We start from the raw sequence: 21,385 nt of genomic DNA on the forward strand, positions 1-21,385 counted from the left end.
TGCCAACACTGGGCACTCGTGACATGCCTTTATGTACAAAGTACACTCAAAATGTTTCTTTACTTTTTGTGGTTCCTGGATGGAATCATGGCCTCGGATTAAGCAGACATTTTGTGCTTTTTTTTCTCTTCCAATATGCTTTTCAAATTCAGACACACTGAGGCATCTATGTGCTGTGCAGACTGAAACTGCTAAGTTCCTACTTGTGGTAATTTATGGTCTACTCCTGGGGGAAGATTTGGTCATTCTTCCCATTGCTTTAATGTTATTTTTATAACGGGAATTATTGATGCAATGTAATTCAGAAAGAACTCATGAGTAACTTTGGCTATTTGCTATTAGTTCATACTGAATGGATCTGACTTTGCCCCTCCCTGATCACACCAATATTCCCCTTGCTATCAGCTGCTCTCTACTCACAATCCCCCATGACCTCTGCAGCTTAAAGTCCATTAATCTAATTCAGTCCCAAGAACTTTGACATAATAAAGAAAAAACTCAGCCCACATTAATGACAGTACACTGAATTACTACAATGGACAAGTTTTATGTGCGATAACTTCAACAAAGTAATCCATTTCTCTACTGCTAAAAATTAACACCATTCTGTAAATAAGATTATATGTGAAGCTATTGTTTTAATTTCAGCTGACCTTATTCAGATGCAATTGAAATGAATAGTTCTATTTCAGTATATATGAATCTAGTTATGGAATTTCTAAAAATTGCAAGTAAAAAACAACAGATTCACATTAAAAAAATCAGTTCAAAAATATTGAAGCATTATGTTCTAGCTTACTTCAGTTTTTTTTTGGAAAAACATATGTCATTATGTGGAAGAACTATAGTTTTCATAAAGCTCAGCAAAGTAACTTACCAAATACGCTATGCTGCTTAATGTGATAAGAAATTGGCTTGTACTTTTGTTTTGTGGCTAATTAGTGTAAACATCTCACATTACCATAATTATTACATCATTTTGCATTAGTGTGTCTGTATGGAAATCAACAGCTTGTTTCTTCTGAAGAAGTCTTATTCAACTCGACATTATACTCAGCATCTCCCTCCATTTCACTGATGCTGCCAGATCTGTTGAGTACTTTCAATGTTTTGTTTCTTTCATATTCCCAGCATTTCCCTTATTTTTTATTAAATCATGTTTCTCTTGCTGGGTACGCACAGTTCTGCAAAACATTGTTTCTCTGACTGAATGCTAGTTCTCAAGAGCTTCTCCTAAGTTAAAGCACCACTTCCATAGTGTAGGTCTGTAATATAGTTCTACTTTGAAACTTTATTGCTGGAACAGCACAGCAGGTCAGGCAGCATCCAGGGAACAGGAGATTCGACGTTTCGGGCACAGGCCCTTCTTCATTGATCTCCAGCATCTGCAGACCTGACTTTCTCCCCAATATAGTTCTACTACCAAGTATAACCAAAAAACATTTTCCCCATCTCAGATTTGTTACAACTACAGTTCAATCTATGCAGAGCTTTACAACAACAGCAGACATTTTATTCAGCATTATGGACAGTTTTATAAAATAGATTCATCTTCTTAAATTCAATTTAAATCTTGATATAAAAGTAGCATTAATCCAAATAAAACAAACTGGACAATTCCTGACCTTTTCAGGGTTTGTGTTTGAACTTAGTCTGAATGGGTGTTTGTCTTGTAATAGTGAGATCTGAAGGTTGACTTTGTGATGTAGCTGATCTGTCCTGTGTTTTGGGAACATAATTAAGTGAATCAGTTATTGCATAGATAGAGATTAAACAATTTCTGATTAGGAACTCTGGATATTCACTGAACTGTAAATCATAGTCCAGTGAGCTGACCAATGGAATATTAATGTTTATACTTTGTCTTCATGAAAAATAATAAATGAATTATACCTGATATGTTATTTCAATCATAGTTTGGCACACAGTAATATTTCACTACAGTTTTTTAGTCAGCTGATCCACTTTCTATGCTAATATCAATATACCAATAAACACAATAGAGTTTTATTTCTGAGATGTGAGAATGAATGCCAGTACAGCATCAAACAATTTTGTCTTCTGACAATGTGCTCTGTGCTCTTTAATTTCATGGGTTGCTGAAGGGTATCTGGAGTAATAAATGTTTAATTGTCTTTCAGATTAAAACATTCATAACTTGATAACTTTGGAAGATTAAGACTAAGATGTCATTCTTGCCTGTCATAATTTAATTATTAATCAAAGGCTGTGTAGAATGTGTCCAGGACATTCTAGTACATTACTATCGAACTTCTTTTGACAGTTTTCATTTGTTAGATTTTGATGAATTCCTGTACTTTTCAGGGTGAATGAAATCAGAATTATTTTTTCCCTTTTTTCCTCCTTAGTCAGTAGCAAAAAATATACGTATGAAAAGTCAAATATTACACACAGCCTTGGTTAGACATATTAGTAAACTCTAACAGCAGATAACAACAGAATGATAGCTTGCATTAGACTTTTGCAAATTCAAATACAGATCAGTTTATTTAACTTAAAACAAAGGTCTTTTTTCTGAGATTTCAGAGGCCTTGGTTTTTAATTGAAAATTCAAAATTTAAATAACATGAGACTAAATAATGGTAGTTGGAATCTTTGGAAGAGAAAGCAAACATTTATGAAAGTACTCTCTCCTGTTGCACCATCTTCTTGCAAGCACCACTGACCCCTTGCTCAAGCTTTGTCCAAGACCTGCATGAATCCTTACATTCAGACAATTGTCCTATCTCTGCCATCTGGCTTTAGAATACTTACTGCAACTTCAGAATACTTACTACAAGTTCAGCCTTTGATCTGTATACCTTTTGATCTCCAAGGCCCAGTCAGCAGTTACAGCTTATCTTCTGTACTGCACAATATTGTGGACATTTAAGCATTACAGTGGTATTTTCCTGAATCATTAGAATATAATCTGATCTCAAACATAGCTTCTTTTTACACTTATTTCAAAGTGACTGATTGGCAATATTCCTGCCTCTGAATAGGAAGGGTTGTGTGCAAGTTTGACTCTACTCAGCTCCAATAACTGAAGATGAGGTAGTTGGCTATGAACGCTGAGTGACATTGACTGGGAGTACTTAGTTCTATTAGATTTGAGGCAAAAGTGAGGACTGCACATGCTGGAAATCAGAGTTTAGATCTGAGTGGTGCTGGAAAAGCACAGCAGGTCAGGCAGCATTCGAGGAGCAGGAAAATTGACGTTTCGGGCAAAAGCCCTTCATCGGGAATGAGGGCTTTTGCCCAAAATGTTGACTTTCCTGCTTCTCCATGCTGCCTGACCTGCTGTGCTTTTCCAGCACCACTCTGATCTAAACTCTATTAGATTTGAGCCCAGAGGTGTAACGTAAAGGGTAGATGGGGCTCTTTAGCCATGGTAAAAGTTCCTCAGATAATAAAAAGGCAAAGGGAATGAGTGGCATTTTTCATTGTTAAGGACACAAAAAAATACTCAGAGATTGGAGTAAGGATCTGCCTTGCATTTTGAAATCTGCAGTGCACTTTGTCTGAGCTTGACTGACATTTAGGTTCCTATTTATCATGTTCAATAAAAGCTGCACTTCCTGTCAACCTAAAAATAATTTTATGTCGAGGAAATACATGCCCGCATTGGGTCAGCATGGTGAACCTTTGGATCTGAGGATGCGATTGGCTGCAAAAACGTAAAACAAGGCTAGCAATAAATGAAAAATAGAAACGGTAAGGAATTGAGAATTAGAATAATTCCTGTTTGAAAATATATCCATGGCTTAAGCATGCGCCAGAGATTTTAAAAGGTCTGAAGAGCGCGCCCATTTATTTTCTCAACAACTATGTTTCCATTTTGTTGGCAACATTTTATTTTAACATGTCAAGTGTAGTTTGGGATATGAAAACATTGATGCATTTCTGAAATTGGTGTTTCCTCCAGAGGCATTCCAGCAAAAGAGAAGCTGCTTTTTCAGAAAATAGCAACAAACTCAGAATAAACGAAAAGTTATCTCGTCTAATTTGCAAATGTTCCTGCTTTCTGTAAGGATTGCTACAATGGTAGTATTATTTATTTGAATTTATAATCCAAGTACATTCCAACGCGACTAAATTCTCTAATAAACTCACATTGACGGATATACTTTCAGTAAATGGTCAATAATCATTCCCAACTCTCTAGTTTATGCTGATGAATAACATTGAGCTGTGTAAGTTCCCACGTTTGTTGTTTCAATAAATGAAAGGTTGCATTTATCTGCGTCAAAGCCAGTCCTTAATGCATCTATTCAATTTGCACAACATACCTTGAATGTCATCAATCTCCCTTCTCGTTCGGTCAGAATAAACAGTTCGGTCTAAGAAATTCACCAAGGAATGTGGCCAAATGTTTTCTTTCTGAAGACAGATGTGGAATGATGAAGCTGTAATTATATTGCAACTTTATTGTGAGTTTTTACAATTTACCGCAGTGATTCCAATATACGCGGTTCAGGCAGGGTGAGTCTGGGGAGGGAAGGGTGGACTCATGTTGGAGTTGCCTGCATTACAACAACAACTGCATTACCGACCCACGTTGGACAATTCAGACACTAACATGGGACTGCATCGCTGCCAATCTCTACAGGGCTTGTGAGAGCAGTGCATGTAACTCCAGCCCAGACTGGGCAAGACGTCCGGGGGCTGTCTGAGCACTTACAAATTTTCCTGGAGTTAGTGTCAAGGTTGAAGAGTGTGGGTGATCTTCACACAGTGATCGAGGTGGGGCCCTCTCTCCTGACGAGTGTTTCAAGGTTGATAGCAAGGTGCTCTGCAAACGACACTGCAGCTGCCCCGGTGCAAACTGGTGACACAATTGCTTCTCATATACAGCATTTCCACCAAATGCATTTTTGTGGCTCCTGCCTGGTCTCAAAGCTTGCTAAAACATTATCGTGACAATGGCCAAGGGCTTGGCATCAACTTGCAATCCTTAATAGCTCAATTATTTTTGGTAATTCCTCTTCTGCATTCAGTGGGACTGCATGAAGCATGTTTTTACAGGCTAATCTGTCTGCGGATGAATGCAGTATTGGATAACACCACGGGGGTTCCTTGTGATGGAAATCTAGGCAGTCTGCCAGTCTCTGCCTGATACATCCCCAGCTCTCCACCAACTCCTCAGGACTGCCCGCAGCCGTGTCGGACCAGGATCCAAGTGCAAGTCTAAAACCAAGCAGGCATCAACCGGAAAGCATGTCCGTCCCATCCAAGAAAAGTTGAAATTTCCCAGTTACACCGAACTTTCCGGATAAATAAACTCACGAACATAACCAATAGGATGGTTTTAATCTCCTAGTGAGATTAAAATAGGAGGCGTCCTGTGTTTGAGAGTCCCATTGGAATCCTGCTGCCCAGAAGCTGACCGTTCGGCCCGTCTTTTCTGCAGCCGCTACCCATTTTGGCTCACTTCTCTTGCAAATCCTCCAGTGCGTCTCTCCACCAAGTTTCTGTTTCCAGTTTAGCGGTATCGCAGACGCAGCGGGTTCCTGGCTGTGGGAGGACAGCGTGGCTGGAGCTCAGTGCTGAGCGTGTTCCCCCCGGCAGGAGCGTAGCCTCTGGGAGCCCAGTGCCCGGGAGGCGAGCCGTGACACAGGCGCTTGGAAAACTGTCGGGAAACCATCTCTGCGTCACTTTGAGAATGCTTTGGCTGGGCTGTGTGTGTGTGTGTTTTTTTTTAATTGAATCTCCGTGAAGGGTCAGAAATTTGAGAAACCGTTTCAGAGAAAGGATTTCTCCCCGTTAACCCCGACTATGGAATGCCAAAATGCCTCCTCGCATCGCAGGAACGATCTGGTGGATTTTCACGCTTAGCGCACGACTTTCAAAGTAAGTTTAGCGTTGGTTGGTGTTACGTGTGCCGACCGATAGAAAACGCTGCGCTTTTTGTTTAACCCTGATAAAAACGCGGGCTTCAATTTTCTTTTTGCTGTTCACTATAATTGTGCTGGCTATTATTGCGAGTATTTGGATCTGCAAATCCCTTTCTCCAGCCTTGTTCCTGCTCCCACTTCCCGAGACTGGGGAGCACTGAGAGCGCAGAATTGTGTGTGTCAGAGAGCGGGAGGGAAAGCTTGTCTTCTCTTGCTGACAGCTCATTCTCAGTGCTTGAAGATCTTTGTCGCCGTGAGCTAAAATAAAATGTTTTTTTTTATAAAAAACATAGGATTTTTAAAAGTGCACAAAACAGCTCTGCCCCTCCCCCAAAAAACCCTCCCAAATCCCATTTGAATCCGCAGTGGCAGGATTCATAACGATCATGTGAAGCTGGTCCGTGGGGGGTGAGCATGATGGATGGTCCTGGGGGCAGGTACTTTTAAAGAAGTTGGCGATAGAACGCACCAATCCCCTGGATGGTTGGCCATCCTTTGGCGAGAATGAGAACAGGTGTGGGGTTTTTCTTCGCCCAGAAAAGTTGAATCTGCGGCGCTTATATGAACAAGACCTGGGGTTGGGAATTCCGCCGTGTTGGGAATACTCTGCGGCTCAGTACCTGTGGGCTGAGAGATAACTGAGCTCCCAGTTACACAGCAGTGCCCTTTCAGAGAGAACACTTCAATCGATGTGTGGGGGGGCCACTGTGTTCCCTCGGAGCTCCTTCAACACCAGTGAGTGCCCTTCCCAATTGGCCTTGCCTGTTGACTTTGAGTCTGTGCTCTATGCAACTCCCCTCCCCTCTTTGTGTGTGTGCACCCAGATGACTTTGCCACTCTCTGCAGCAGACTGATCCACCATGCCCATCATTTCCCGAAGCAGCGACAACGATTACAGTAACTTGAGCGACACGTCTTGCAGTTCCCTGAGTCACATTGCCCCAGCAAGTCAGCCGGAGGCGCCTCCGGTCAAGGGAGCCTTCTATCAGCGATGCAAGCGGATCCAGCCGCGGGCAGGGCTCGGCGACACTCCCCAGCAGCACCTCATCGTCAATGTGGGGGGCAGCAGGTACCTGTTGCCCTGGAGTACCCTGGACGCGTTCCCTCTCACACGCCTCGGCCGGTTGAGGTCCTGCCGCAGCCGGGAGGAAATCGCGCAGGTCTGCGACGATTACGACGAGCGCTCCCGCGAGTTCTTCTTTGACCGGAGCCCGTGCGCCTTTCGCATGATCCTGACTTTCCTGTCGGCCGGCAAACTGCGCCTCCTCAGGGAGATGTGCGCCCTGTCCTTCCAGGAGGAGCTGCTGTACTGGGGGCTGGAGGAGGGTCAGCTGGAGTGGTGCTGCCGCAGGAAGCTGCTGCTCAAAGTCCGGGAGCTGGCCGAAATCCGAAGGGCGGAGGAACTCGAGGCGGACGAGGAGAGTGCCAGTGCCCTGGGCGAGAACACCAAACTGGGACACTGCATGGACAAACTGAGAGACATGGTGGAAAACCCCCAGTCAGGACTTCCTGGGAAAGTGTTTGCCTGCCTGTCCATTATATTTGTCACGATAACAGTGATTAGCATCTGCATCAGTACAATGCCAGAGCTGAGGACAGAAGAAGAAAGAGTAAGTGCCCTTATTTCATTTCCGAATGTGCACTGACATTTCAGAGCCCCATCGTGTGTGTTATAGTCAAGAATTATTCAGTTAAAAAACACACACCTGGTTATAGTCCAACAGGTTTAATTGGAAGCACTTGCTTTCCGAGTGCTGATCCACCTGATGAAGGAGCAGCGCTCCTAAAGCTAGTGCTTCCAATTAAACCCGTTGGACTGTAACCTGGTGTTGGGGATTTTTAACTTTGTACACCCCAGTCCAACACCGGCATCTCCATGTCAAGAATTATTGAGGCGGACTCAATACACCAACCTCACTCCCCCGCCTCTGAGTTTCACTTCATGTACAGGTTACATTTGTCCGAGAGTTACAGAGTCATACAGCATGGAAACAGACTCTTTAATCCAACCAGATTTAGCTGAACATAATCCCAAACTAAACTTTTCCCACCTGCCTGCTCCTAGCCCATATCCCTTCAAGTCTTTCCTATTCATTTATCTATCCAAATGTCTTTTAGATTACTTACAGTGTGGACACAGGCCCTTTGGCCCAACAAGTCCACACCGACCCTCGGAAGACCAACCAACCCAGACTAATTTCCCTACATTTACCCCTTCACCTAACACTACGGGCAATTTAGCATGGCCAATTCACCTAACCTGCACATTTTTGGACTGTGGGAGGAAACCGGAGCACCCGGACGAAACCCACGCAGACACAGGGAGAATGTGCAAACTCCACACAGACAGTTGCCTGAGGTGGGAATTAAACCCAGGTCTCTGGTGCTGTGAGGCACCAGTGCTAACCACCGTGCCACCCACAAATTTTAAATGTTGAAATTGCAACCACATCCACCGCTTCCTCAAGAAGTTCATTCCACACATGAACCACCCTTTGTGTAAAATATTGCCCCTCATGTCTTTTTTAAAATGCTCTCCTCTCATCTTATAAATGTGCCCCCAATCTTAAAATCCCCATCCTAAGGGGAAAAAAATCAATTACCATTAACCCTATCTATACCCCTCCTTATTTTATAAACTCCTATATGGTCGCCTCTTAACCTTCTATGGTCCAGTGAAAAAAGTCCCAGCCTATCTGGCCTTTCTTTCTAACTCAAACCTTCCATACCCAGCAACAACCTGGTAAACCTGTTCTAAACCCTCTCCAGCTTAATAATATCTTTCCTGTAAGTGGGCGACCTGAACAAGTGAAGATTCTTAGAAATCTATGCAATTTATTTCCTTCCTTGCTTCTAAGTTGTTTCCAATATAATTGTAAAGAATACATTCATTTATTTTAAATTCCATGTATTCTGTTAAGGATGATATCAACAGATTTTAACCATGCAGAAGTGGGTACTGCACATGCTGGAGTTTCGAGTCATGATATTAACCATGGCCAACACAAGGATATTTATTTTCTTGAAATTCACTTTTCAGTAAATGTATTAATTATTGAAAATAAGATTGGCATCTGTGGTTAAAACTACTATTACATATCAATATTGTCAATGAAATGATGATTTCTAATCTGATTATCAATTCCCACAATTGCAATCTTTCTCTACTAAATCAGACAGTTGTATCTCTCCAGATAGTTGAACACACAATCCAGATGAATATGTCAGTTCAGTGCTGCTCTTAACTGGCTATCCATTTATACATTACTGTGTATAAGGTCTTGTGTCCCATTTGTCACTGCTTTACAACAGAACCATTTTATTTGCTATGAAACCCCTGACATGGTCATAAAAAGGTGCTTTGTAAAGAACAAAAAAACTGTTTTCTTTCTTCTTTCTTCATATTTTGAAGTGCAACTGATTGACCTTAGTCATTAAAAACAGAAAACATTGTATATAGAGGTAATTATAATTGAAATACTGCTCGATGTTAAATTCAAATCAATTGATTTTGATGTAAAGAGACTGGTGTTGTGGTCACTTGCTTGTTAAATTTGCCTCCTTTGTAAAGGAAGATGGTGGTCTCTGTTACACATCCTTGTTCCAAAATAGATAATGGAAATTTATCATGCAAAGAAATATCAGTAAGAACCATCAGCACATCTGACCTCTTCCTTCATTTATCTTCCTTCAATAATGTCTCTTCCTTCATTTAATAGGGAAGTATTTCTTTGGATCCTGGATCATGCATTGCCTCCGACTGGGAGGAAAGGTAGATAGCGTTTTTATAGGTTTCACATAGTGTTAGTATTCTGACAGCTTCTAGGAGAATTAACAAAAACCTGCAGACCCATGTACCTTAATTACTTCTTCTGTTTCAGTAATGAAATACTTGGCTTGTTTCCATTAACTGATGAACAACTTTCAAATTGCAAAGCAAGTAATATAGAGATTTTTGACTATTTTGATTGGTCACGTCTTATAGTTACACCAGTATATTTCATTTAACTGATCTCTGAAAGTTTTGAGGTTTAATATAAATAAGCAGACTTCAAGCTGCCCAGTTACCAGAAAATATGGAGTAAAAACTTCTAAACCTGAATCATGAATATTATTTCACATAGATGGTCTAAATGACTATCATTGTGCTATTAGAGATGAACTAAAGAAAATGTTTAATTTCTGAAATATTGGGCAGCATGGTGGCTCAGTGGTTAGCACTGCTGCCTCACAGTGCCAGGGACCCAGGTTTGAGTCCCACCTCAGGCGACTGTCTGTGTGGCGTTTGCACATTCTCCCCATGTCTGCGTGGGTTTCCTCCACAATCCATAGCTGTGCAGGTTAGGTGAACTGGCTGTGCTAAATTGCCTAAACTGTTAGGTGTGTTAATCAGGGGTAAAATATAAGGTAGAGGGTTGGGTTACTGTTCAGAGGGTCAGTGTGAGCTTCTTGGCCAAAGAGCCTGTTTCCATACTGTAGGGAATCTAACGTAATCATTTATGAGAACACCAGGACATCAAAATATTTACAGGCACATTGGTTTCACTTAAGAGTATTTTGGACAATGTAGAGTATATTAGGCATAGACATCTGTACATTTCTATGAGGCAACCCCAATGATGCCTCTTAATTCAACATTCTTCAGTTTCTTTTGCTTTCCAAAAATGCTTTTAATTGACGTAGCGATCTACATAAGCTCTTAGTCCAGCAATCCTGATGTTCATTTCCAAATCCCTCCAAGGCCGTGCATTTTCCTGTCTTTGTAATATACTCCTACCCCAGCATCTTCTGGCATGTCTGCACTGCTCCAGTTCAGGTGTTTGATGCACCCCCTGATTTTCATTGCTCCCCTATTTTGCAACCACATCTTCAACTGGCGCATTTTTAAGCTGTGTAATTCTTTACTAAATGGTTTTGTTTTTCAACCTCTCTACCTTTTAAGATGCTTCTTAAAACCTAATTCTTTGACTAATCTTTTGTTATTTGCCCCATTTGTCCTGATTTAGCTCAAGTATGGTTCAAGTCCCAAAAAGATAAATTCAAACCGCTCATTTACTGTCTTGGCAGTCTATTCTTGATCATCAAAAAAGTAATAGAAGTATACAGTATCTCATTACATATCAATAACCTGCTCACTGAAAGCCAGCTTCGATGTGCCAGAGCCACTGCACTCCTGACCTCATTACAGTCTTTGGTTAAATATGGACAAAAGAGCTGAACATCAGAGGTGAAGTGAGAGTGACTGCTCTTGACATCAAGATAGTGTTTTACTACTGGCACTTGCAAGTTCCCCTTTAAACTACTTACCATCCTGACTTGGGAATATATCACCTTTCCTTTACTGTCACTGGTCCAAAATCTTGAAACTCCCTTCCTAGGTGCACTTTGGGTGTACCTACACTACCTGGACTGCAGTGGTCAAACAAGATTGCATACTTTTGCCTTTTCAAGGTAATTTAGGATGGGCAGAAAATGCTAACCTAGCCAGTGATGCCCACTTCTTGTGAATGAATTAAAACAAGTATCAAATTTGTTTTGATAATTCTTCCTATGAAGTAGCTTAGGACACTTTCCTATGATAAATGGACTATATAAATGCAAACTGATGTTGTGATTATACCTTCACATCTGCTTCAATATGTTAGTCCATAACTCTGAAACTGTTCAGGTGAAAACATTACGGCTGATTTGCCTTCTTTTTCCTAGATATCTAAATGTTATCTCGTATCTCCTGACATTTGTGTGGATGTAATTTGTCAACCTGCACTGTCTTAAAAAAAGTTCTGTTAGGTTGCTTGTAATGTCTCTTCCAAAGTAAACAGATCCAAACTCGTCCATCTCTCCTGAAATCTCATACTCCTAACACCTCCAATCATCCATTGCTTTTGTGCAATAAAATGTCAGTGAGCAAAGCTGAATTGAAATGCTTCTACAGTGAAAGTTGCTCAATATGAGTCATGGCATCAATGATCCTATGCATATAAATTTTATAGGCTTATAAGTAACTGCCCAACACAGTGTAATATTAAAACAGAATGTTGCTGAGAAAAAGCATTAAACTTCAATTTTTAGATTACTTTATTGTTTCATATTTTCTGCACAGTAACAGTCATAAATGCTTTAATTTACAAAAATCTTGCATTTTCCCCCCAATTTTCTTATTACATGGAGAATATTCTAACTGCCTAAAAAGAATAGTGAGTTACATTTCGACCAAGGATTTCACTGTATGTGGAATATCTAAACCAAAGCAATCCTTATGATAGTTGACTGAGCTAAAATGAGATGAAATTGTTTATTTTTTGTCAGAGTGCATTCTTGAAAATTTATTTTCCTTTGAGTTGACAAGCAGAGCAAATCAGCTTGGGGAACATCAAGTGGGATATAGCATGTGAAACTCGATGCTAAGATTAAACACATAAGAAAACAGAGCAAAGAGAAGGGCACTGTAGAAAAACTGAATTTGCTCATCTTATTGTTCACAAAAATTGGACAGCTGAAGAAGAGACTTGGTCTATGAGCCTGTTTTTGCCATATTATTAGATGTGAAGGCACTTTTTAAAATCCAAATTTTTCATTTATCTTATCCTTTAATGACCTTGCTTCACAAGTAAACTATCTATCTCATTTTTAAACACATCAATTGATTTTCCATCTGTGTCTTTTTGGGGCATCATGTTTCTAGAATCAGTTCGTTTGAAGAATCTTTTTTGGATTCAGTTTAAATCTGCTCATTTCAAATTTCATGATATATACCTGAGGCTGTTTTGTGAAATGCATTGAAGATCCTTTTTTATGCAACACTGTAAACAAATTTCAATGAGATATCCTGTTGGGGTAGATGTTTCACTACTCTGAAATGATGAAGCATCTGTGTTGGGATTTATAGCGAGAAGTTCTCTACCTTTATTTCTGAAAAAAAAATGGTGAGAAGTGTGAGACAAATCTTTTGAAGTTACAGAAGAAAAAACACAGAGATGTAGTCTCTTTCAAGATGCTCCAAGTTCATAGACATCGGGTTTATTCCATAATTCTTTTATAGCTCTGTCAGTATAATCTACTTTTAGTTGGACTTTAGGTACTTCAGAAAATAGGATTAATCTCTTGAGGTTTGTCATTCATAGCAATACTCTAGCCTTTTAACAAGCAAATAATATGTCATGTTGACAATGCGCCATTGCACATTCCTGGTAGAACCATCACATAATACATAAAAGAACTGACAAGTTTAATTATTAAATAGTCTGTACTGCCTGCATAGTCTAAGTAAAATAACATTTTCATCCTGGAGTCATTTGAACTGAGAAAATGAAGTAATTTAACTTCCACATATATCTTTTCAGACAGTCTTCTCATTAAATGCAAAGTACCACTAAAATGTTTTCATTTGCAAGTTGCAGTATCTTTGAGTGCCTATTGAGTGTGTCTCTTTCCAAGTAAGTTCTAAACACAGTAATTAACTCTACACAATGAGAACATGACACACACTATGCTTTCACGAATTTGTTATATGAAAGTGTAATTGTCACAACATGGACAGCAAGGAAATCCATATTAGCTGCCAGGTGGTGAAACGAGAGTTGATTTTAATTGATTTTTATCCCATTGGAAATTTGCCATCAGTGTGAAATCAAGTCACGCTGATCCGTAGAAAACTCAAAACATGAGACATATTTCAGGATACACATTTATACAACACTTGTTCTGTCTGCTGTGTTATTGCAGATGCTTTTCCATTTGTTATTTTTATTAAGGTGCTCTGTGTCTCAATTAGTCATAGAACCCCTACAGTGTGGAAGCAGGCCATTTAGCTAATTGAGTCCACACCGACTCTCTGAAGAGCCCAGACCCACCCTATCCCTGTGACCCTGTAATTCCCATGGCTAATCCATCTAGCTTTCACATCCCTGGACACTATGGGCCACTTAGCATGGGCAATCCACCTAATCTGCACATTTAGGGATGGTGGGAGGAAACTCATGCAGACACTGGGGGAATGTGTAAACTCAACACAGACAGGGTGGAATTGAACCCAGGTCCATCGTGCTGTGAGGCAGCAGTGCTAACACTGTCCCTATCATTGAGATCTCTGATAGAGAAGTGTGATTTGAAAATTATGAGAGCTTGCCCTCTATTATCACATCAATCTGTAATGCCAAGACTGTAATCTTCAAATTCTCCATGTAGTTAAATGTATTATATGTGTTTTGATAGACTGGAATATTTAAAACGAGTGTGTATTTGTATGAAGCTCTCCAAGCTAATTCATTGCCAGTGAAGTATCTTTGAAATATTTTCACTGATTATGTAGGGAAACGCAATAACTGGTTCACACAGGGCAATAAGCACATGCACTACTGACATAAATGACTGGATAATTTATATTGGTTGAACTGGTTGAGGCATAGATTTTCATTAGTATTTCAGGAGAACTCCCTTTGCTTTTCTTCAGATCCTGTCAGTAGAAGTGTTATATCCACTTGATAAACAGCTGTGATCCTGTTTTTGCATTTCATCCAAAATGTAGCACCTCTAATAGGGAGAATCTCTTTTAACTAAAATAAAAGCTAGTATCCAAGATCATCAGGTAGTTAACTGGAATATTGGCCTTTACTTCAAAGAGTTTGGAGTATAAAAGTAGCAAGGACTTATTATAACTATACAAGGCACTAGTCAGATCACACCTGGAATACTGTGAATAGCTTGGTTCCCTTTCCAAGAAAGAATATACTTGGGGAGGCAGTCCAGAAAAGGTTTACTTGGTTGGTCAATGGTATGGAAGGATTTTAGTGTGAGGAAAGGTTGAGTAAGATGGACCTGTACTCAGTGGAGTTTAGAAGAATAAGACCTTATTGAACTATATAAGATTCTTTGGACACTAGATGGATGCTGGGAAGTTTCTTTGCCCTTGTGGGAGAGAGTCTCGGACCAGAGGGCATAATCTCAGAATAAAAGACTACCCATTTATAACAGACAAAAGGAGGAATTCATTTTCTTAGTGTGCACTGAATCTGTTGAGTTCTTAATCACAGAGGGCTGTAGAGGGTACTTTTTTTAATGCAAGGATGAGAGAGACAAATCTTTAATTAGAAAGTGAAATAAGTGATTGTGTAAAATGCCGAAAAGTGGAGTTGAGGTTTATCCGATCAGCCATGATCTCATTGGATGGTGGAGTGGACAAAAGACTGAATGATCTACATCTCCTCCTACATCATATGTCTTATGATCTCAAACCAGTGGACTTAAATGTCAGGCTAGTCAATGTCCCAGGTTTCCAAACAGGGCTTGAACACATAGAATTCTAATTCATAAGAAAATGTTATGGACTAGACCAGACAACACCCCACAAAACATGTTAAGAAGGTAGCCTAGACCCTAACATTTTCTTATTTTAAAGGTAAATGTCAGATGCTGTGTGTGTCAGACACAATTCGAATGGTCAAACTATTTGACGTTAAGCAAAACACAATTTATTCAATCACTTACACCATATAACAAAAGAAGAAGAACTTGGAATAAAGTAACTCAATTGAAAAACTGAACAGAATAGATACAGTAACTATTACTAATTAACTGTTTCAACATAGTAACATTCCATAAACATGTGCTTGACAAAAGGTAAATTCAGAAAATAGATTTTGTCTCACCTGCAATCCAGGAAGAGAAGTCCCAGCTTCACCCAAGGCTTCACAATCTGTCTATTTTCTCATACACTGCTCATCACCTATCCCTCAATCTCTCTCTCCCAAAGAAACCAGGTCAAAATACACCTCTTAAAGCCACAGCATTGTCACACAAATGTACTATCAGTGAGCTTAAGCAGTGAGTTCAGTATGATGCTTTTGATTATGGTTTGCAATAAGCAAGAATTTAGGATAGATCTTTAAATATTGTAATGAATGTCTGAAGCAGCATTGTGGAAGATAAATAAATGATGGTTAGGTTTATCATTCAGTAATTGAGCAAGGAGTAAGATTTTAAATTCTTGGTCTCAATTTTGTGGTGAGCGATAAAATGACAGTTCCCTCCACTATCCTCAAAGAAAGCTGCACTCAGCAATTTTTAAACTATGTGGCTAATTTAAATCTGGCATAAAGTCAAAGGGATCTCCAGGATCAACCAAGTTATCCAGCAGAGTAAGCAGCCATTCCATTGAAGAATTCTCAATGACAGAATAACCTAAAGCAAAGCAAGTATGTTAGAAACCTGGAGTTTTCTTTTTGTCATGTTGGAAAAATTGACAATGAGCAAGCTAGGGGCAGAGAGGTCATTCAGAAGACCTATGGGTATAATACGCTTCTTAAAAAAAAAGCATTACATTTTGTTTGTTTTAACAATGACATCACGACATACATGGCTATGTCCCTACACTTCACTCAATTCTGAGGATTTTAGGATGCAGTGATTTAAACGATGCAAATTAAACAGTGGTAGAACAGGATATCACAGACAGTAATTCTGAATTTCTGCTTGTCCCAGTATGGCAGTCTTTCCCCAGCTGGGTTTCTAGATATTCCATAATTCCTTAATTGGCTTTCCCCGAGCTCAGGAACTGTTAGCTGAACTGTGATGACCTTTGTCCTAACTTTGCTATATTTTTATTCTTATATATGACTTCTGTAATTAATATAGGTGCCATAGTAGGATGAGTTACAAAACTTATCACTGTATTTTTCATATAAAACTAAATGTGACAATAAATTTCTATTCTAATCTATACCAGAATTTTCTGGCAGTTTCACAAGATATTGGCAGAAAAGATATTGGAAAGCTATTACAGAGAATTCTTAGGGATAGGATTTATGTTTGGAAAAGCATGGCCTAATTAGGGACAGTCAGCATGACTTTATGCTGGCTGTCTTATCTTACTAACTTGATTGAATATTTTTGAGAAGGTGACTAAGGCGATCGATGAGGGTAAAGCGGTACATGTTGTTTATATGGATTTTAATCAGGCTTTCAGCAAGGTCCCTCAATGGTAGGCCCATCTAGAAGATTAAGTGCATTGGATCCATGGTGACTTGCCGTTTGGATTCAGAATTGGATTGCCCATAGAAGGCAGTAGTGGTGGAAGGGTGTTTTTCAGGCTGGAGGTCCATGACTAGAGGAGCTCCACTGGGATCCATACTGGGACCACTGCTCATCGTGATATCATAAATGACTTGGATGAAAATGTGGATGGGTGGGTTAATAAGTACACAGACAACACAAATATCAATAAAAGGTTGTCAAATGATACAGCTTGTACAGGATGCAGGATATAGATCAGTTGCAGATATGGATGGAGAGATGGCAGATGGAGTTTAATCCAGGCAAGTGTGAGGTGCTACACTTTGGGAGAGCAAATGTAAAGGGCAAGTATATAATTAATGGCAGGACCCTGAACAGCATGGATGTGCAGAGGGACCTTGGGGTTCAAGTCCATAGCTCCCTGAAAGTGATCACGCAAGTAGATAGGGTGGTAAAGAATGTGTATGTTATGCTTGCCTTTATTGGTTAGGGTATTTGAGTGTAAAAGTCAGAATGTCATGTTGCAACTTTATAAGAGTTTGTTAGGCCACATTTGGAATATTGTATTCCATTCTGGTTGGCACATTTTAGGAAGCATGTGGAGGCTTTGGAGAAAGTGCAGAAGAGGTTTATCAGGGTACTGCATGGATTAGAGGCTATGAGCTATAATGAGACACTAGAAAAATTAGTGTTATTTTCTCGTGAATGGTGGAGGCTGAGAGAGACTTGATAGAAGTCTATAAAATTATAAAATGCATTGATAGGGTTGATGGTCAGAATCTTTTTCTGAGAATTGAAATGTCTAATACTAGGAGGTATGCATTTCAGGCGAGATTTAAAGTTCAATGGAGATGTAAGGGGCAAGTGGTGGGTATCTGAAATATGCTGCCAGGTTTCACAGTGGAAGCAGATATGATAGGGGTGTTTAAGAGGCTTTTAGATAAGCACATGAATTTGCAAGGAATGGAGCAATATAGACTAAGAAGGGATTAGTTTAATTTGACATCATGTTCAGCACAACATCGTGGGTCAAAGGACCTGTTCTTGTCCTGTAATGCTGTATGTTCTAAAATAGTTTTCCTGTCATTCTAATTACAAAATCTGGATGAGAATCTGCATGGGATTCATGTTCGATGAACTGCTCGCTGAATTTTCTTTTTTATTAATGTTTTCCAATTCTTGTTTCTATCTTTTTGTCTACAGGACAAATGTTCCCAGAGATGCTATAACATGTTTATAATAGAAACCATCTGTGTGGCCTGGTTCTCCTTGGAATTTGTCCTTCGGTTTATCCAGGCACGAAGCAAATGGCAGTTTCTGAGAGGCCCTTTGAACATTATTGACATGTTGGCGATCCTTCCGTATTATGTTGCTCTTGTGATTGACAAAGGACCTGCTGACAGCAACAAACCTTCGGGAAGTAACATCTATTTGGAAAAGTTAGGCCTGGTCCTCCGAATATTGCGCGCCTTGAGAATTCTGTATGTCATGCGTCTTGCCAGGCACTCCCTAGGACTTCAGACTTTGGGTCTTACAGTCCATCGCAGCATTCGTGAGTTTGGACTACTGCTCCTTTTTCTTTGTGTGTCGGTCACACTATTTGCACCATTGGTATTCCTTGCAGAGAATGAGATGGGCAAAGGACAAGACTTCAGCAGTATTCCTGCATCTTACTGGTGGGCTATCATTTCCATGACCACAGTTGGATATGGTGACATGGTACCTCGAACAATTCCTGGTCAAGTGATAGCTCTGAGTAGCATCCTTAGTGGGATCTTAATTATGGCATTTCCTGCAACATCCATTTTTCATGCATTTTCCCGTGCATATTTGGAGCTTAAACAAGAACAAGATAGAGCACAAGCCCGTCTGAAGTACATCCAAAAGGCAGCAAAGCAGGCAGAAAATGAAGAATTAAGTGACACAAACAATGCTTCTGCAGACCCAGATTGTTAATGCATTTAATGACGTGGAGAAAACAGTATTTTAATAATTTGTAATTTTATCAATTTATTCACTCATGATTTTCACTTGTGCTGTACTGCATAGAATATATATCTCAGAAACAGACAATTCAGCTCATTGAGTATGTGCTACAAGATTCCTTCCATTTCATCTACCTCAACTCAGCCTTTCTGTATATATTTCTATTCAATTATTGTCTCAATTATCCAATTAATTTCGATAACAGCTAAGCTAATGGCCTCAACCAGTTCCTGTGAGTGCAAGTAATCATTCAACTCGCTACATACATAAAGACATTTCTTATGTCTGTATTGGATTGATTAATAACTATCTTAAATCTTTGTCCCCGTTGTTTTGGATTCTCTTACAAGTGGAAAACTATGGATTTGGGTGGTGCAGGAATTTAAATCATAAAACATCTGAATGAAAAATCCAACCTACCTCAAAGCTGTGACTTCTGGTTTTAACTAAACACTTCTTATTGGGAATGGGGCCATCTCTAAAACCCTTTTAAGGAGAGCCTCCATTTTAATAACTTTAACTTATGTCGACTAGATTTCCATGGTCTTTAGAAAGCAAGCAAGTGAAAGTCCTAAATTTGACAGATAAGTGCCTATACAGTACTGCTTTGGATCAAGAGGGCCAGGAATATTTCTTTCCAGTTCAGCAAGCTTATACTGTGAAGCCCCTGTGATCTGTCTCACCACTCTGATTAGACCCCAACCTCCACAGAGATTGTCATTTCTCATCCTCCACAATCGGTCTGTCTGGCCATCATTTCCGGTCCTAACAATGATCACCCATCGATCATCTATTCCACATCCAGCCATAGTGTCTCCTCTGGCCTTCAACTGCACCCACCCAAAAAGTTCTCCCATATTAGGTAAGCAGGCACCAATTATTAGATACCTTGAGAATGTAATTCTGGGATTTACATATTAAAAAACCTAAATCATCATATCCCATTCTAAAAGATGAAAGACTTAATCCAAATTTGTTTAAGAACTATAATCTGGTGTTGTGTGATTTTTTTTAACCAAAGTTGTTTAATATATCATTACAACTCCATGATACTGTAGACTTTTTGCTTTAAATTCTATGTCATCTGGTCCTGCTCCACAACCACCCAATGAAGATGCAGCACCTCTAGAGCTAGTACTTCCAAATAAACCTGTTGGACGATAACCTGGTGTTGGGTGATTTTTAACTTGGTCCACACCAGTCCAAAATCGGCACCTCCAAATCATGCCAATAAAAAAAACACACTTTATATCTTTATTCTTTTCTTTCTAAATTGTAACCACTTTTCTAATAAATCAGTTAATTGCCTTCAGACTCCAAATGTCCTCAACTTTGCCACAAGCCCAACAAAGAGGCCTTTACCAAAGCATTGTCAAAATCTAAGCCTCTTTCATCTATAGCTTTGCCCTGTCACCTCTTTCCACTATTGCTTCAAAGAATTCTATCATTTTAGTGACAAATGTTTTGCCTTTTAGAATCCTTGTTGAATATTTTTATCGTATTTTCTCTAGATGATCATATATCACATTTTTTGTAAAAATTCTACAGTCTTTCTTGCCTGGCTTTAAACTGAGTGGTTTGTAGTTTCCCGATCTTATTCTATCTGCATTTAGGTGTTGCTAGCCTTTGAGAACTTTCTTTAAAAGTTTAGATATAATAACTACTGTCTTTGCTATCTCCTTCAGAGTTTCCTTGAATATTCCTGGTTGGACTTTGCCTTCAACTAATGACTTATCCTTGGTTTATAATTTGTCACTTGTCAATTATTTTCATCCATCAATCTCAAATATTTAAGCTCATTGACTCTTTCATTGTTGTTCGCAGTTTAAAACAAACTAAAGCTAAGTAGCTATCCTCATTTTTGTTATCTTTCCACCCTTCTTACATACTGTATGTTTATTTTAGCTTCAATGTTCCTCCACTCCTTTATTCCCCTAAGTGCACCGCAATTTGTTTGTTCTGACTTTCAGTGTATTGCATTTTTCTTGAACTCCATTGGTTACTCTTTGTAAAAATAATTTCCAGGTTTTTCAAATTTTGTCCCAGTTGATTTTACTTTCACCCTTATTTCTTCAGAACATACATGTTTTTCCTGTATAGCCTTTATTCCTTTAATCTTTCTTTTCTATTTGTTACCCTCAAACTTAACCTTGAACCATTTAAGGTTATTATCACCACTAACTGCTCTTTTACTCCTATTTACCTATTTGTTTTGGTTCATTACTTATTACAAGATCTGAGCAATTATTGTCTTGCTGGATCTTTTTCTGGGTTCAGTGGGAAGTGAGCCTTGTTTAAACTGTAAACTTTATTCAATTTTCTCCTTTCACTTCTCCATACTGCCATTTTATTTGAGATAAATTTCCCATGATTGTTACTCTGTACTTGTGCCACACATCTTGGCACAAGTATTGCTTCTTCCAAATTCCTTTAACAATTTGGAATGCACATACTATTGCCAGGTTTGCAGATGACTCAAGAATGGGAGGGAA

General features: G+C 39.4%; 1 protein-coding gene across 2 annotated transcripts; it reads left to right on the forward strand.

Moving 5' to 3' along the window:
• The first annotated feature begins 3,764 nt into the window (after window positions 1–3,764).
• Window positions 3,765–19,842, forward strand: kcng4a (potassium voltage-gated channel, subfamily G, member 4a). Of its 2 annotated transcripts, none has more exons than XM_043706648.1 (3): window positions 3,765–5,853; window positions 6,744–7,507; window positions 18,111–19,842. In XM_043706648.1, exons 2-3 carry the CDS (start codon window positions 6,758–6,760, stop codon window positions 18,861–18,863), a joined length of 1,503 nt encoding a protein of 500 aa, XP_043562583.1. In that variant the 5' UTR covers window positions 3,765–5,853; window positions 6,744–6,757; the 3' UTR covers window positions 18,864–19,842. The 2 variants fall into 2 exon arrangements, with proteins under 2 accessions (XP_043562583.1, XP_043562584.1); XM_043706649.1 differs by having other exon boundaries at window positions 6,747–7,507.
• The last annotated feature ends 1,543 nt before the right edge of the window (window positions 19,843–21,385 follow it).

The sequence above is a fragment of the Chiloscyllium plagiosum genome, chromosome 17 (genome assembly GCF_004010195.1).
Source record: "Chiloscyllium plagiosum isolate BGI_BamShark_2017 chromosome 17, ASM401019v2, whole genome shotgun sequence".
Taxonomy (NCBI): Eukaryota; Metazoa; Chordata; class Chondrichthyes; order Orectolobiformes; family Hemiscylliidae; genus Chiloscyllium; species Chiloscyllium plagiosum.